The 16,050-nt window shown below is 57.4% G+C and overlaps 1 protein-coding gene across 1 annotated transcript in view; it reads left to right on the forward strand.

Moving 5' to 3' along the window:
- Positions 1–15,046: 15,046 nt before the first annotated feature.
- The window catches only part of CCDC187 (coiled-coil domain containing 187), a 32,600-nt gene continuing 31,596 nt past the window's right edge, over positions 15,047–16,050 (forward strand). The window contains exon 1 of the mRNA XM_070430995.1: positions 15,047–15,461. Within this exon, the coding sequence (XP_070287096.1) occupies positions 15,077–15,461 (385 nt within the window). The 5' untranslated portion in view covers positions 15,047–15,076. The remainder of the gene's footprint in view (positions 15,462–16,050) is intronic.

The following is a 16,050-nucleotide window of genomic DNA, read 5'->3' on the forward strand; positions in this document are numbered from 1 at the left end:
CGGCACAACTCTACTTCTAGCTTCTGCCTATTGCTTCATAACATAGAATGAAGGGAAAACCATGCAGGCTGTCTCGACAACGGGGACAGTCATTTACCAAAGATTCGGCTTTGGTCATAGCACATGACCCCCAACAGTTCATTGGGCAGTGAAACACACTCATACTTACCTAGTTTCTAAACATTTGCCAAGTAAAACATTCACACTTACAAAGTTTTTAACATGCTCATTTAGTTACACTTACAAAGGCAACTTTGTACGAGAAATGTCTTTTTCTAAAATACAATGGATGTACAATGCAAATGTATAATACATCAAACAGATAACTGCTTGGCTCGCATTTATTTTTCAGGTAATAACTAGATAGAACAACTTTGACATCACTTTCCAAACAACTGTTGTGTGCATGGATGTCCAAACAGGTCTTGTGTCTTGGACAGAGTCACCATGAAGTAGGTGCTGTGTGTGGAAATGAAATACACGGTTCTGGAGTCAAAAAACACTGACAAGGTACCTCCGGGAGGATACAAGGAACCAGCACACTGGCCATAGGTTCCCGGAAGTCACCTCTCCAGGTCACTGCGGCATCGATGGTGTGTCTGGCCCTCGCTCTGTGTGTCCTTAGGTCTGTGTGTCCCTCGGTCACTGACACCAGCTGAGTCTGCTCGCATCTTCTCAGTGGGGGGGGGGGGGGGGGGGGGGGGGGGAACGGGACGACTCTGGGAGCAGTGACACAAGACAGTAGATGGGAGCACCTGCAGGACCCTCCTCTGTCCATTTCCCGCCTCCTTCACACCTCGCTTTCCCCTGCTCCTCCCAGCCTCACCCCCGAGAGCCTCGCCCCTGACGTGGTGGCTTGGGAGACCCTGCACAGACCATGCTAGAGTGACCTCATCCTGTTGTGTCAGGAACTTGGTAGCTGAGGGACACTCGAACATTTTATTTTTATCTTATAGACACATCACATGGAAAAACAGCGTACCTAAATGCTCTGCTCATCATGGTGCCTTTCTTTAGTGGTATGCTGCTTTCTCACACCCTCCAAATCTTTTCCTTCTTTGTACTTTTTGTGTGTGTATGTTTTCATTAATTCTTTACACAGGATATCTTTTTCCCATTCATTTTTTTAGAGAGCGTGGAAGGGAGAAAGGGGGAGGAGAGAGAGAAAACAAGCAAACATGAGTATGCAAGAGACACATGGATCTTTGGCTCCCACAGGAGCCCAGACCGGGGCAGGCGATGAAACATGCATCCCAGGTATGTGCTCTGGACCAGGAATACCACCAGAGACCCTTCCATGGGCATCTGAACTTCTAACCAGCGAGCAACACTGGCCAGGGCCTATTCCTTCTGCTTAGCAGATGACAACACATGTCACTCTTTCTTCTTGCACAAGGAAGGCAATCAATCTATGATGATCACTCATCATTCATGTTTCTCTCTTCCTTTCTTAAATAGGACAAATATATATTTCTAAAAAACACACTGTAGCCCTGACCGCTGTCGCTCAGTGGGTAGAGCGATAGCCTAAGAAATGAAAGGTCCCTGGTTCGATTCCCAATCAGGGCACACGCCCTGCCTGTGGGCTCGATCCCCAGTGTGTGTGTGTGTGTGGGGGGGGGGGGGGGCAGGGACAGGAGGCAGCTGATCCATGATTCTCTCTCATAATTCATGTTTTCATCTCCCTCCCTCCCTCCCTCCTTCCCTCTCCCTTCGTCTCTAAAATCAATTTTAAAAAAATAGTTTTAAAAAACTCACTGTGTTTCAACAAAAAACTTTACATTGAATTTTTTTCTCGTGGTACTAACACATTCCCATGAGAACCCTGCATCTGGAGGTACCATCAACAATCACAGCCTCCCTGGTACTGATGGAATCAATAATAGCAGCCTAGATCCTGAGAAAGAACAAAGTAGGTGGGATCTCAATGCCAGATATCAAGCTGTATTACAAAGCCACTGTTCTCAAAACTGCCTGGTACTGGCACAAGAACAGACATATAGATCAGTGGAATAGAATAGAGAGTCCAGAAATTAGCCCGAACCAATATGCTCAATTAATATTTGACAAAGGAGGCAAGAACATACAATGGAGCCAAGATAGTCTCTTCAATAAATGGTGTTGGGAAAATTGGACAGATATATGCAAGAAAATGAAACTAGACCACCAACTTACACCATACACAAGAATAAACTCAAAATGGATAAAGGACTTAAATGTATGACAGGAAACCATAAAAATTCTAGAAGAATCCAAAGGCAACAAAATCTCAGACATATGCCAAAGCAATTTCTTCACTGATACAGCTCCTAGGACACTTGAAACTAAAGAGAAAATGAACAAATGGGACTACATCAAAATAAAAAGCTTCTGCACAGCAAGAGAAACCATCAACAAAACAACAAGAAAACCCACTGCATGGGAAAACGTATTTGCCAGTGTCATATCTGATAAGGGCTTAATCTCCAAAATTTATAGGGAACTCATACAACTTAACAAAAAGAAGATAAACAATCCAATCAAAAAATGGGCAAAGGATCTAAATAGACACCTTTCAAAAGAGGACATTCAGAAAGCCAAGAGACATATGAAAACATGCTCAAAGTCACTAATTATCCGAGAGATGCAAATCAAAACAACAATGAGGTACCATCTCACACCTGTCAGAATGGCCATCATCAACAAATCAACAAACGACAAGTGCTGGAGAGGATGTGGAGAAAAAGGAACACTCCTGCACTGCTGGTGGGAATGCAGACTGGTGCAGCCACTATGGAAGACAGTATGGAGTTTCCTCAAAAAGCTGGAAATGGAACTCCCATTTGACCCTGTGATCCCACTTCTAGGAATATATCCCAAGAAACCAGAAACACCAATCAGGAAGGATATGTGCACCCATATGTTCATAGCAGCACAATTCACCATAGCTAAGATCTGGAAACAGCCTAAGTGCCCATCAGTAGATGAATGGATTAGAAAACTGTGGTACATCTACATGATGGAATACTATGCTGCTGTAAAAAAGAAGGAACTCTTACCATTTGCAACAGCATGGATGGAACTGGAGAGCATTATGCTAAGTGAAATAAGCCAGTCAATGAAGGAAAAATACCACATGATCTCACTCATTCATGGATAATAAAGACCATTACAAACTTTTGAACAATAATAGATACAGAGGCAGAGCTGCCTCAAACTGATTGTCAAACTGCAGTGGGAAGGCCAGAGAGGGTTGGGGGGCAGAAGGGAGGGGAGTAAGAGATCAACCGAAGGACTTGTATGCATGCATATAAGCATAACTAATGGACATAAGACACTGGGGGGTAAGGGAGGCCAGGGGATTGTCAAGGGTGGGGGGTGGGGGAAGGACACATATGTAATACCCTTTGTAATACTTATTATAATATTTTTTAAAAGAATTAAAAAAAATTAAAAAATTAAAAAAAGACTCAAAGCAAAAAAAAATAATAATAATAATAATAGCAACCTACAGGGGAAGGACTGCCCTAGTAATACCCACCGCTAGGCTACTCATTGCATCAATAATTGCAGACTCCAGGGTACTGGCTGCCTCAGTAAACAAGGCCTCTCCAGAGGCCGCCTTCTCCCGATACCCCTGCACCTCGCTGCACACAATGGCTGCCTCCATAATGGGGTCATCCAAGGGACTGGCTGCCGCAATCACAACGGCCTCCGGCTGACTGGCTGCCTCAGGAAAGGGGGCCTTTCCGGTACTGGCTGCCTTGTGAACGGCGGCCTCCCCAGAATGACTGCTTCAATAATGGCAGCCTCTAGGTTACCGACTGAATAGTGAACGCACAGCTTACCCATGTCACTGCAGCAGCCAAAGCCTCCCTTTGCAGAGCTGAGACCAGAAGGGGTGCAAAATCCAGACCCGTGACTTCAGTCCATGGGGGGGGGGGGGGAATAATTGCACCCTGGACAGCCTCGATGATTTTCTAGGGTTTCTATGGTCTTTGTTTCTTGGTTTGTTTGTATTTTTTAAAAGATATATTTTATTGATTTTTTTCACAGAGAGGAAGGGAGAGGGATAGAGAGTGAGAAACATCGATCAGAGAGAAACATCAATCAGCTGCCTCCTGCACACGCCCTACTGGGGATGGGCCCTCAACCAACGTACATGCCCTTGACCGGAATCGAACCTGGGACCCTCAGTCTGCAGCCTGACGCTCTATCCACTGAGTCAAACCGGTCAGGGCTGGTTGTGTTTTTGGGGTACAATTCCTCATCAAATTCACAGGACATTAGCTACAATTTCAGCACCACGGACAGAAGATGGAGGTGTCATTCTTTAAAGGGCCACAAGAGGGGAGCAGAGGATACTTTTTCCAAAGGAATTGGCTGACAGCTTCCTTTAAGGTTTGTGTCATAAGTATATACATACATAGATGTAATACTTAACCGAAACAACTGGTAACCGGTCACCTGGAAACTAGTAACCAGGAACATAGGAACCAGAAACCATTAGCCTAAATACTATCAAGCAACCTAGTAGCTACTAACTAGGAACACAGTAACTAGTAACCTAGTAGCTGGCAACTAGGAACCTTTGTAACCTAGTGACCTGACAACCAGTACCTGGTCATTAGTGACCTAGAAACTAGTACGTGGTCATCCTTAACCTGGTGGACTGGTTACCAGTAGCCCGGTAACTAGTAACCAGTAACCTGGTAGCTAGCAACCAGTGACCTCAGTACCGGCGACCTGTCCCGTCCTGGATGCCTCATTCGCGGAGGCCAGGCACTACGGGCGGCCTCCAGGGCACTGAACGCCTCCCCAACGGCAGACTCTCCCGAGGTCCCTGGTCTCCAGAGACTTTACACCCGCGCTGTACGGACTTCCGGCCTCACAATGGCGGCCTCCAGGGCACTGAACGCCTCCGCAACGGCGGACTCTCCCGAGGTCCCTGGTCTCCAGAGACTTTACACCCGCGCTGTACGGACTTCCGGCCTCACAATGGCGGCCTCCAGGGTACGGAACGCCGCACTCATAGCCGACTCCAGGTGACACGGACGGCGGCCTAGAGAGCACTGGCTGCCTCAGTAAACGCCACCGGCCCCATATGGGCTGCCTCGTTCGCGGAGGCACCGCCGTACGGACGGACTCAGTCATGGCGGCCTCCAGGGTACCGAACGCCTCAGTAATGGCGGACTCTCGCAAGGTCTCTGAGTCTCGCGATACTTCACACCTCGCTGTACAGACCGCCCGCCCCACGCCGTCCGCCTCCCTCCCCGGCCGCTCACCCAGCTCCCCGGCTCCCCCGGCCGCTCACCCAGCTCCCCCGCTCCCCGGGCCGCTCACCCAGCTCCCCCGCTCCCCGGCCGCTCACCCAGCTCCCCGGCTCCCCCGGCCGCTCACCCAGCTCCCCCGCTCCCCGGGCCGCTCACCCAGCTCCCCCGCTCCCCGGCCGCTCACCCAGCTCCCCGGCTCCCCCGGCCGCTCACCCAGCTCCCCCGCTCCCCGGGCCGCTCACCCAGCTCCCCGCCTCCCTCCCCGGCCGCTCACCCAGCTCCCCGGCTCCCCCGGCCGCTCACCCAGCTCCCCGGCTCCCCGGGCCGCTCACCCAGCTCCCCCGCTCCCCGGCCGCTCACCCAGCTCCCCGGCTCCCTCCCCGGCCGCTCACCCAGCTCCCCCGCTCCCCCGGCCGCTCACCCAGCTCCCCGGCTCCCCCGGCCGCTCACCCAGCTCCCCGGCTCCCCGGGCCGCTCACCCAGCTCCCCCGCTCCCCGGCCGCTCACCCAGCTCCCCCGCTCCCCGGGCCGGGCTTGGTTAAACACTGGCAGGTGATTGAGTCTCGCGGTGTGTGATTAAGTAATAAGCTGAGGAGGCTCTGGGAGCCGCCAGGTGCCCGCCCTCGGGGTGTTCGCAGAACCCGCTGGGCCAGAGCCTGTGCTCCTGCCCAGGGAGGAAGCCGGCAGCCTGGGCTCCTCGCAGGCCCCCCACGGCCAGGCCGCCCCCCGCCTCCAGGCTGCTGTGGCTGCCATGACAGGGGCACAGCGCCCGCCCTGCCTCGCCTGAGCTCAATCCCGATGGCCGTGACGCCGTTGCCCCATTTTGCTTCCATTAAAAATGTCTGTGTGTGTCCGACCCTCAGCCACCGGCTTCCGCCAGCGGAGGCAGCCTGCGCCCTGCGCGAGGTCACCTCTGAGACGACAAAGGTGGTGGTGAGCACAGGGGCCGAGGTTGGGGCCACACGAAGGCTCCAGGGTCTTCACGGCCGGGCAGGCCGCCCACGGACCCCCGCTCAGGGGAGAGGGACGCCGGCCTGGGCGGGGAGGGCCCGGTGCTGAGACGGCGCCCTAGGGTCGCCCCGTGCTGTGCGCTTCCTCCTCCCCCAGAGGGAGCCACCGAGGCGGAGGGGAGGGCGGTGCGCGGAGCGGTCTCACCAGGCGCCTCCCAAAGCCGGTGCTGGGTGTTCGGGTGGATGGTGGACAAGAGGTCCGGCTCGTTCTTCCAAGAACACACAGTCCTAATTTCTGGGCGTCATCCTCCAGAAATTCTGTTCCTTTGTTATGGGGTGGGGCCAGCTGGCGGGGTGTCGGGAGGAGCTGGCATCAGAGCTGGGCTTCAAAGGATGCCACAGAGGAGGGGGGCGGGGGGTGCCACAGAGAAGAGGGAGGAGGAGGGTGCCATGGAGCAGGGGAAGGGGAGGGTGAAGGGCGTTTGGAGGGAGGACGCCATGGAGCAGGGGGAGGGGAGACAGAGATGAGCGAAACACTGACCTGAATCTCAAGGGTTTAACTTTTTGATGAGCCGGATGATTTTATATATATATATATATAATTTTATTGATTTCAGAGAGGAAGGGAGAGGGAGAGATAGAAAGAGCAGTGATGAGAAAGAGTTATGGATCGGCTGCCTCCTGCACGCCCCCTACTGGGGATCAAGCCCACAACCCAGGCATGTGCTCTGACTGGGAATCAAACCCGGGACCTCTTGGTTCACAGATCGATGCTCAATCCACTGAGCCACACCAGCCGGCCGGGTGATAGCTTGAAGTTCAAAGCGCAGCATGATCTTAGAGATGTCTGCCACACCCAGTTCCCTCATCAGCTGTATCATTTTTTGTTCATTTGTGTAAATAAAAGCACATGCTGACACATTCCTCCCCCCACCCCTGCAGGTCTGTATTTTGCTTCTCACTTGGCCTCATGCTCTGACGACCTTCACAGCAGCACACAGCACGCAGCTCGCCCTCGCCCTTGCCCTCGCTCTCACCCTCGCTCTCGCTCAGAGCTGCCTGGTGTCCCAGCAGCCCGGGCGCCATAACCCAGGCCCTCCCACCCTCTGCCCTGCGGGCTCTGCCCCGGGAGCCATGGAATATGTAGGTCGCTGTGCAGGTGGCCGGTGTGACGGAGTTGCCGAGCTGGGGCTGCGGGCCAGGTCCCTGTGTCTCCCTACCTGTGGGGACAAGACAGATCCCTCCCCAATGCTGCCGCTTCCACACCCACCTCCGGTGCAGCACCTGCTCCCAGGCCAGCCCAGTGCCTCTGGCCTGCGGACGGTGTGCCCATCTGTGGGGGGAGAAATGGAGTGTTAGTCTCAGTTGCATTCCTGTTGTTGGGAACGACAAAGAGCCATGGCACCCTCCTCCTCCCTCTTCTCTGTGGCACCCCCCGCCCCCCTCCTCTGTGGCATCCTTTGAAGCCCAGCTCTGATGCCAGCTCCTCCCGACACCCCGCCAGCTGGCCCCACCCCATAACAAAGAAACAGAATTTCTGGAGGATGACGCCCAGAAATTAGGATTTTAAAAAGATTCCCATGTGATTCTAATGTGCAGCCGAGGTTGAGAACCACTGGCCTAGGACGTAGCTACCCACCACAACTGCTTTCAGTTAAATTTCAGACCATCCTTTATGGTTACTTTAGGTCTCTGAGTTTGCAGGCCTTCCCTGAGCTTGTCAGGTTAGCATGTGGCCCCTTTTGTCCACAACACAATTAAGCAGAGACAGGGCTGAATCAAAGGGTACAAGTGTGAATATTCAAAAAGATGGATTAATTTTTCTAGATTTGGAATTTTAAAAAATCTCAGTAAGCCTGACTATGGAATCATCTTCTTCCCTTAATTTTTACACTCATGAACTCTATCAATGATGTCATGTATCCATTTTTTGCAACTTACTTTTTCCAGATGTATACATATAATGTCTTTCCTTGGGAGAAAAAATCCAGGTAAAAATCTACTTGACTGTTCTCCTGGTGACCTTCACTCAGGTGTTATTCCAAAGATGCCCACGAGATGGCAGCAGAGAGCATTCCCCTGCCTCTTCTGCATTAAAATGAGCATCCAGATCCCTGGTATGAGCTCATTTTGATAAATTCCTATTAAGCCTCTCACGGGCCTCATCTTACCTATTGCTCGAATTTGGTAGATAAGGCACGGACCTCTGTTAACTCCATTTTACAGGTATCTAAACTGAAGACTGATTCTAACACAATTCAAAGTCCAGAAACTGAGGCCTCCATGGGCCAAGATGGGCCAGAAGAGCTAGCACACACAGTATCCTGGACAGAGGAATCTCATAGTCCTTGCAGCTTTGGGTTGAGTCCTGCTCGTTCTATTTGAAGACAACCTGAGTTGCAGGTTTGACCCCCAGCCCCAGGTGGGGCACATGCGGAAGCAACCAATCAATGTGTCTCTCTCATCGATGCTTCTCTCTCCTCCTCCCCCCTCCTTTTGATTCTCTCTAAAAATAATTGGCAAAAATATCCTTGAGTAAGGACTAACAAAATACAATAGTAACAATGTATCAATATTTCTTCGTTAATTGTGACAATTCTGTAAAAAAAAAATAGAGAGGAGAAATTAAGAGTCAAATGAGAGAAGCCTATTGTGTCAAACTGGAACCTAGAGGAAATGGGTGGTTTCCTAGTAAAAATATACATTCATAAAATGGACCCTAAAATAGGAAAAATACAAGGATAAATGACCCACCCAGGCACCTTGCCCCCCCCCCCCCCCCGTGGTTCTCCTCTCGTTGTTCTGGGTGGGGCTTCCTTTTGGGGGGGTGGGGGGGGAGAGGGACAGAGCTGTTTGCTGCTATTTGCAGGTCCCCTACGATCTGGCCCCGCCCAGTGTCTTCCTCTCCCCGCTGAGCCCCCTCCCCCCCAGGACACCACACTGTACAGAGGGACCATCTGATTGCAGGGTCTGGACACAGATACAGAAGCAAAATAAACTAGGCTGCCCCGTGGCACTGTGGCCCCAAGAGAAGGACCACTTTCCTGCCTCTGGGGTTCCAACTGCCACGTCCACACCAGTGCTCAAGGCTGTGGGCACCCCCCCCCCCCCCCCCCCCCGCCAGGAGCCCTGCTTTCTGAACACGCAGGACAGGATGGCATCTTCGGGGGCAGCCACACCCACAGAACCCTCTGCCTCCCCTTGCTGGTGGCCGTTAGGTGCTGTCCACCCGCGTCTCGGTTGGCAGCCCTTCCCGGTTCCCTCTCCAGCTTCCACCGTGTGACCAGTTAGCGTTTTATTCTGTATTTGTCTCCCACATCTCGCTCCTCCTCTGAGAAAGCCCACCCTTTGCCATTGAATTGAGAACCTGGACTGATTTTGCAGAACCACCCGCCGGTGCCCATGAGCGACACCTGTCCTTCCAGCAGGGAGCTCACTGAAGGGCCTGTCCTGTAAGGCCATCTTGGGGAGACCGGGGCTTCCCCGTGGCCCGGGCCCATTGGAGTTGAATGGACTCTGGACTCTCTCAAGGAATCTGAACCTGCTGAAGTTTTCACAGCCCAGAATAATGCCGTCTGATGAAGGGCCTCTGCTGCTGATCACAGGGGCACTACCGAAGGTCTGCAACTGTGTTTTGATGATGCTGTGAAAAGTTGGTGGACACAGACATGAAACCAGTCCCCAGCAGCTGCTGCTCCCTGGACAGGCCCCTGATGGAAGCCAGAAGGAAGAGGGGAGGGGTTTGAGTTGGAATGAGTGTGGGTTCCTGCAGGCGAGTCTAGTGCTCAGACCCTTTAGACTCATTGTAAGTGACCACGGCCGACACAGGAACAGAGCGGTCGGTGTTCAGCACGACATCACTAAACACTGAGGTCAGCCTCCAGTCCAGCCTCGCCTCGGAGCCTCAGCATCAAACCTCAGGTCCTCGGAGGGCTGGGCCGAGCCCTGAAGAGCCGCAGCCAGTCCCAAAGAACTGATCCTACTACCATGGAGCCCAGCCTGGCCCCACAGATGCAAGCCTGGCCAGGCAGTCCCGGCCTCTCGGAGAGCAGTGTGGCCAGAGCCCAGTGGCCCTCCCTTGTGCTGCCCAACCCTGCCCTGGGCCTAGGTGGGGAGGGATGCCCCAGGTGCACCTCCCCCTCTGCCCAGGTGAGGCCCAGGCACTGGTTTCAGGCCTGGAGGAGGAGCCCCAGTGGAGAGACGCCTGGGTTTCTCTGGCAACGTCAGGGCGGGCCTCCCTCCCAGCCTCTGGCCCAGCTCCTGGCCTACCTCTGGAGTACCTGAAGGGTTGCCATCTGGTTTCTGGGCTCTGTTTACGGCTGTCCTGGAGTCTCCCACCTGGTGAGTATCTGGTGGTGGGGGTGGGAGGCAACGCCAGCAGGCGGTGGACAGAGTGGGGCACAGGCAGGCCAGGAGGGTGGCTTGGCCTTCCCACTTCCACATATGTGGCTGGATGCAGACTAACTGCCCTTGCTTTGTCATGGTCCCCTGGGGAGGGGAATTACATGGGGCTCCCTCTGAGGGCTTGGGGACTCCTCGGGGGCAAAGCCAGTCTGACCCTGAGAGGGGGTTGCCTGCCAGCCTTCCCCACTGCCCTGCCCTGCCTTTGGGCTCAGGTCCCACTGCGGGTGGACCTAGATTGTCATCTAATAAACTCTGCCTCAGTTTTCCCCATCTGTAAAATGGGGATAAATACTGTCCCAGACCCCAAATTGGCCTGAGGGTTCAGTTTCTGGTTTCACCTGGCAGGTCCACTTCCAACAATGGGCTCAGCACCGACCCCTCTAGGTAACTCCTCCAGCAAAGGGCATGGACCTCCAGGCATCCCGTCTTTCCAGAAGATTTCTGTCAATTGAGAGTTAGAGGCTGAGGCAGCAGGTGGAAGGAGACCCTCAGCCATGCCCCCAAAGCAATGACCCTCGGCATTGTTCTGGGCCCATGATGGAGTTGGTCCCCAGGGCAGAGGTGTCTGCCATAGGCCCCTTCCCCAGGTGCTGGGATCCAAGGCTGTGTCACTGCCTGGGCATGCCTGGCTCGGGGGCGATGCCCGGGGCAGGGCTCTGCTCTGGGTCCTGTGGCTGAGCCAGGTGGCAGCACTTCCTCTTGGACTGAGGAGAGTAGCCCAGGCCACCAGTCGCCTGGGGAACGTGCTGGGAGCAGGCCTGGGAGGTGGCTTCCTGCTGGCCTCTCTGTGGACATGTCCATGAGTCTGTCCTGAGTGGACAGTTGCTTTGCACTCCTGGCAAGCTGTGGGCTCAGGTTTCCCTGGGCAACTGCGTCTCAGTCCTGACTTCTTAGCCAAGGGGGTGTGGCCAGCTGTGCTCTCGGGCCCTACGTGTCGCTGCCTCTGATGTGGAGCCCTGCTCTGTGGTCCCCGCTTGTCCTCGGTGCTCACTCTTCCCCACTGATGCTTCCCCAGCCTCCACAGCTTCCCCAAACGCTGGCTGTGTGTCGTCTCCTCCTACCCTGGCACCTGCCACCTCGGTGTGGCCCTGAGTCCTCTTGGGGCCCAACCAGCAGGGAGGAGCCAGCCAGCCTCCCTGGGAGGGGCTGGTGGAGGCACTGAGGCTGGGGGACACCCCCTGATGAGACCCCCACACCAAGCCTTCTGGCAGCCCCCCTAGCCCGCCCTGCTTGCCTCTCTCTGGAGACCCTGGTGTGAGTGTGTGTGCATGTCTGCGGGTGCATGCACGTGTGTGCATGCGTGTGTGCGTGTGAGCTCCTGGGTGTCAGAGAGGTGGTGTGTGCTTTTGAGCAGCAGGTCTAAGGTGCCCAGGTGCTCGGTCATCAGCCTGTCACTTCCCCAGATGTGACCTGAGCCTGGCTCAACCTCCAAGAGCTCTGTGTGGACCCTTGGGCCCCTGACCCTCTCCGGCCCCTGCTGCCTGGTAGCTTCCGGGCCAGGTCTGTCGCAGGGCCAGTTTGGGGACCGCTGCTCCCCCAGAGCCGGGTCTGAGTGCATGGCCGTTGGGTGCCATGCCAACGCCCAGACCTGTTGTTGCTGCCCAGGTCTCTGTGGTCTCCAGCCTGGGGCCCCAGGAGGTGGGCGTGGCAGCTGCGGGCCTTTCTCCTTCACGGTCCACTGGCTGTCCCTAGCCTGCTGGGCCTGCTCAGGGCGGCTTCTCTAGGGACCAGGTGGTGACAAGTAAACAGTGTGGCTGATCAGAGCCGAGTGCTGACACTCCCAGAAGGAAGCCTGTCCCCACCCACCGCCCGCCATCCAGCCCGGGCCCCAGGCTTCTCACGGGGCAGCAGGCTGCATGGGGCACGAGCAGCCCCTGGGGGCTTCGAGGCAGAACCTGCTGCCTAGAGAGTCTCCACTTCTGTGGGCTCCACACAGGTGCCTCGAGGAGCTGGGTGGCGGCCAGAGTGGGCAGGCTAGGCTGGGGGGGCTGGTGAGGACAGGGGTGCGGCTTTCTTGGTCTGTGCCTGGCCTCAGGGTCACACTGGGTGTTCTGTGTCTCTGACCTTACACAGAACCTACGGGTACCTGGTGTGTCTGGCAGTCGGGGCTCCCTCCACTGTGTCCACCCAGCACTGGGAGGGGCAGGAGGGGCTACTCCGTCTGCTCTGGCTCAGCAAAGCCCTGCCTTCTGACCCTGCCAGGACACAGGACTGGAGGCAGTGACTGGACTCCTCCCCAGGGTTGTCCTCATGAGCCCCCTCCCCCCCCCCCCCCCCCCCCGTGCCCGGCCACGAGCATTCACAGGCCAGGCCACACCTGCCCCCAGCAGCCCCTGGGCCTGTCAGGGAGGAAGCAGGGAGGAGGGCCAGGCCCACTCACACACTCTTCTTCAGCAAGAGTGGCATCAGGATGAGAGTCAGGACGGGTCGGGAGGGGAGCTGCATGAGCCTCCCCGAACACGGAGGGAGCTGTGGGGTCTGAAGGGGGACACCTGCCGGCAGCAGCCGGGCTCAGGCCTCAGGCTCAGTTGAGATGCTGGCCAAGTGGAGTGAGCGCAGGCCAGGCTTTCTTGGGGGCTGTTTCTGCACCTCAGGCTGTGGCCTCCACTCAGTGGTGGTCTCAGAGCCAGTCCATGCACGACTCGGGCAAGGGCTGCAGCCCGGCTCAGAGGCCACTGCCACCCCAGCAGGTGCGAGCGCAGGGGTGGGGCGGGGCGACCTTGGGAGCAGCTGTGGGCTGGACGTGGGCACAGGGTCCTGGCAGAAGAGGGGTCTGAGGCCTTCGGGAGGCGCAGCGCCCGGGAAGGAGTGCAGCTCCTAAAACTAATGAGTGCTCCCCCTTTGGCCCCTGCCTGACTGCTCCGTCCGGCTGCCAGCGCACTCCCCTGGGCTCACCCTCCCCAGAGGCTGGGCGGGGCCTCCCGTCACCCAAGGTCACACTGCGCCCTGGGACGTGTTGGAGTCCTCCTGGGGCGGTTCTGAGCTCAGGGCCAACTGACCACAGGCCCAGGTCCTGCCACCACGGCCCTGCAGGGTCACCACACAGGTGACAGGAGGCCCCTGAGGTGCACCGGGCAGGCCTGGGCTCCTGGGGCTGGGCAGCTCGAGCTGTTATCTCCATGAGCACCTGCCGGGCAGAGGGGCTGAGAAGCCACACACACCCCCCCCCCCCCTCCCCGCCACACACCTGTTTCGAGCAGCCTGAGGCAGTGGCTGAAGTCTTTGCTAGTGTCAGGGTCTGAGCACTCAGCCCCTCATCCAGCTGCTGGGGACACGCCTCAGGCTGGCTCCTCTTTTCTGCACCCGGGTTCCCAGGCTGAGCCCCTCGGAACTGAACCTTGAGCCCAACATCAGCCTGGGGTTGAGCCCAGCTCTGCTGCCACCTCTGGCCGTGGGAGCCCACCCTCACCCCCAGCACCTCACTGAGTCCCCACTCTGACTTGGGCTTCGCCTGACCCCGGCCCTGGCAGCTCGCTCACCGTGCACAGGTGCCCAGGAGGACGGGAGGGGGGGTGGCGGCGGGTGCTGCCTGGAGCCCAGCAGGGGCTGAAGGCCTCAGCACGGTTGCTGAGTGACGCGAGTTATTGTGCTGTCACCGCCACCTGGAATTCTCCGCTGCACCCCGCCCCCCCTCGTGCCTCCAAGAGGCAGCATCAGGAAGCTCCAGGCCGTTGCCAGCCCAGGGCCGGGAAGCCCACCGTGCCCACCCGGTTCCATGACCATCCTGAGGGCTTCCATCCTGGGCAGGGGACGTGACGGAGACTGAGCGGGCGTGGCCAGCCGGCCTGGAGCAGGAATGGGGGCCGGGCGGCAGACCCTGAGGCTGCCCTCTGAAAGTGCCCGGGGCAGGTGATGACAGGGCTCCCGGCTCTGCCCTTGCTGCTGGTCCTGCAGTCCCGGCAACCTGCCTGGGGGAGATGGCCCAGACGCACCCCAGAGATAGCCAGGGGCACTGCCCCTTCAGCCCCAAGGCTCCAGGGAGACCAGCTGCCCGGAAGGCCCGCGCCAGGCCCAGGTAGGGTTTGTGTGACTGAGGCAGGTGTCTGCGCACCTGGGATGCCTTCCCTGAGGGACTTGGGGCCAGAGTGCCCTGCTGTGTGCCTTCTCCCCAAGCCTCAGTTCCCCACCTGCAGGTTGGGCTGGGCTGATCACAGTGCTTAACAAGGAATACAGTCGGGATCCAGGAGAAAATGTCTGGGGGCTGCCGTGGGGGGCACGTCCCTGCCCGCACCTTCCTTGGCTGTGGGTGCTCCGAGGATCGCGAGAAGCAGGAGCCTGGGCAGGGGGTGCACTGTGCAGGCTCCACTGGGTCCACACCTGAACAGCTGCGTCTGCTTCTTCCTCCCAAGGGCAGGCAGGCGGCATCCAGCCGCGGCCGAGGAGGACCTCCTGGCTGCCCTGAGGTGGCCCAGGCCCTCCCCACGGCCAGGCGCTCCTTGGGAGGCACCCTGCGTGGCCTGGACTGACCACATGGAGAGGCCGGGCCCCCCGGGGCAGGTCTGCAGCCGCCCTGCTTGGACAGCCGGCGAGGAGACCCAGGATGGGGACAGCTCAGTGTCATCGGGCCGCCTGTCTGGCTCCTCGGGGGGCCACAAGTCGTGTGCACCTGCCCACAGGCCCTGGAAGGAGAGGCCCCCCCTGGTGCTGGGGTCCCCACAGCAGCACGGGGAAAGCAACCCCCGGCTGGAGCAGCTGAGGGAGAAGATCCGGGCCCAGGCGTGCTGGCAGGCCAGCTGCGCCTCCCTGGGCACCTCGATGCCCTCCAGCACCTCGCACCTCCTCAGAGCCTCCCCGCCAGCCCCCCGGAGGAAGGTCAGAAAGCTGAAGAAGGCCCCTCCAGCCCCGGCCTCCCCAGGTCAGGAGGAGCTTCCTGGTGAGGGTGGGAGGGCCACACTGGGAGCCTGGGTTCACCCACTGGGTGCCACTGCCTGAGGCCCCGAGAGGGGCTCAGCCTGGGAGCTGAGTGGGAGGACAGCCTCTCGGAGGGGCCTCGAGCTGGGCTTTAGCACAGGGAAGGCCAGGCTGCTGGCAGCGGAGCGCAGCGGGTGTGTGGGAGGGACTGGCCCCGGCCGGAGGCTTGTGGAAGGGGCGCTGGGGTGCGGGAGGCAGAGTCAGGGTCAGGTCTTTGGGGAATCCGGTCAGGATCACCTTGAAAAGCTTGCAGGGGGGTTTGAAGGTGCCCAGAGGCACGGTGTGCCCCTGCCCGGCGGCGTGGGGGATGGGGTGGGGGGGGGCAAGGGCGAGGCTGGGGATCTAGAGACACCCACACGCAGCTTCCCCGTCGGAGAGACGGCTGCCACGCACGCAGCCCTGCGGCTCTGCCCACTGAGCCGGTGCTTAGCTCTTTCCAGGAGGCAGGGAGGATGCTTTCTTCTAAGATGACACTTTGTTTAAAAACAGTATAAAATACACACAGCACTGACCGTCTGCGCCACGTCTAAGCG

The sequence above is a fragment of the Myotis yumanensis genome, unplaced genomic scaffold (genome assembly GCF_028538775.1).
Source record: "Myotis yumanensis isolate MYYU_CA2020_CCGP unplaced genomic scaffold, mMyoYum1.0.hap1 SCAF_12, whole genome shotgun sequence".
NCBI lineage: Eukaryota > Metazoa > Chordata > Mammalia > Chiroptera > Vespertilionidae > Myotis > Myotis yumanensis.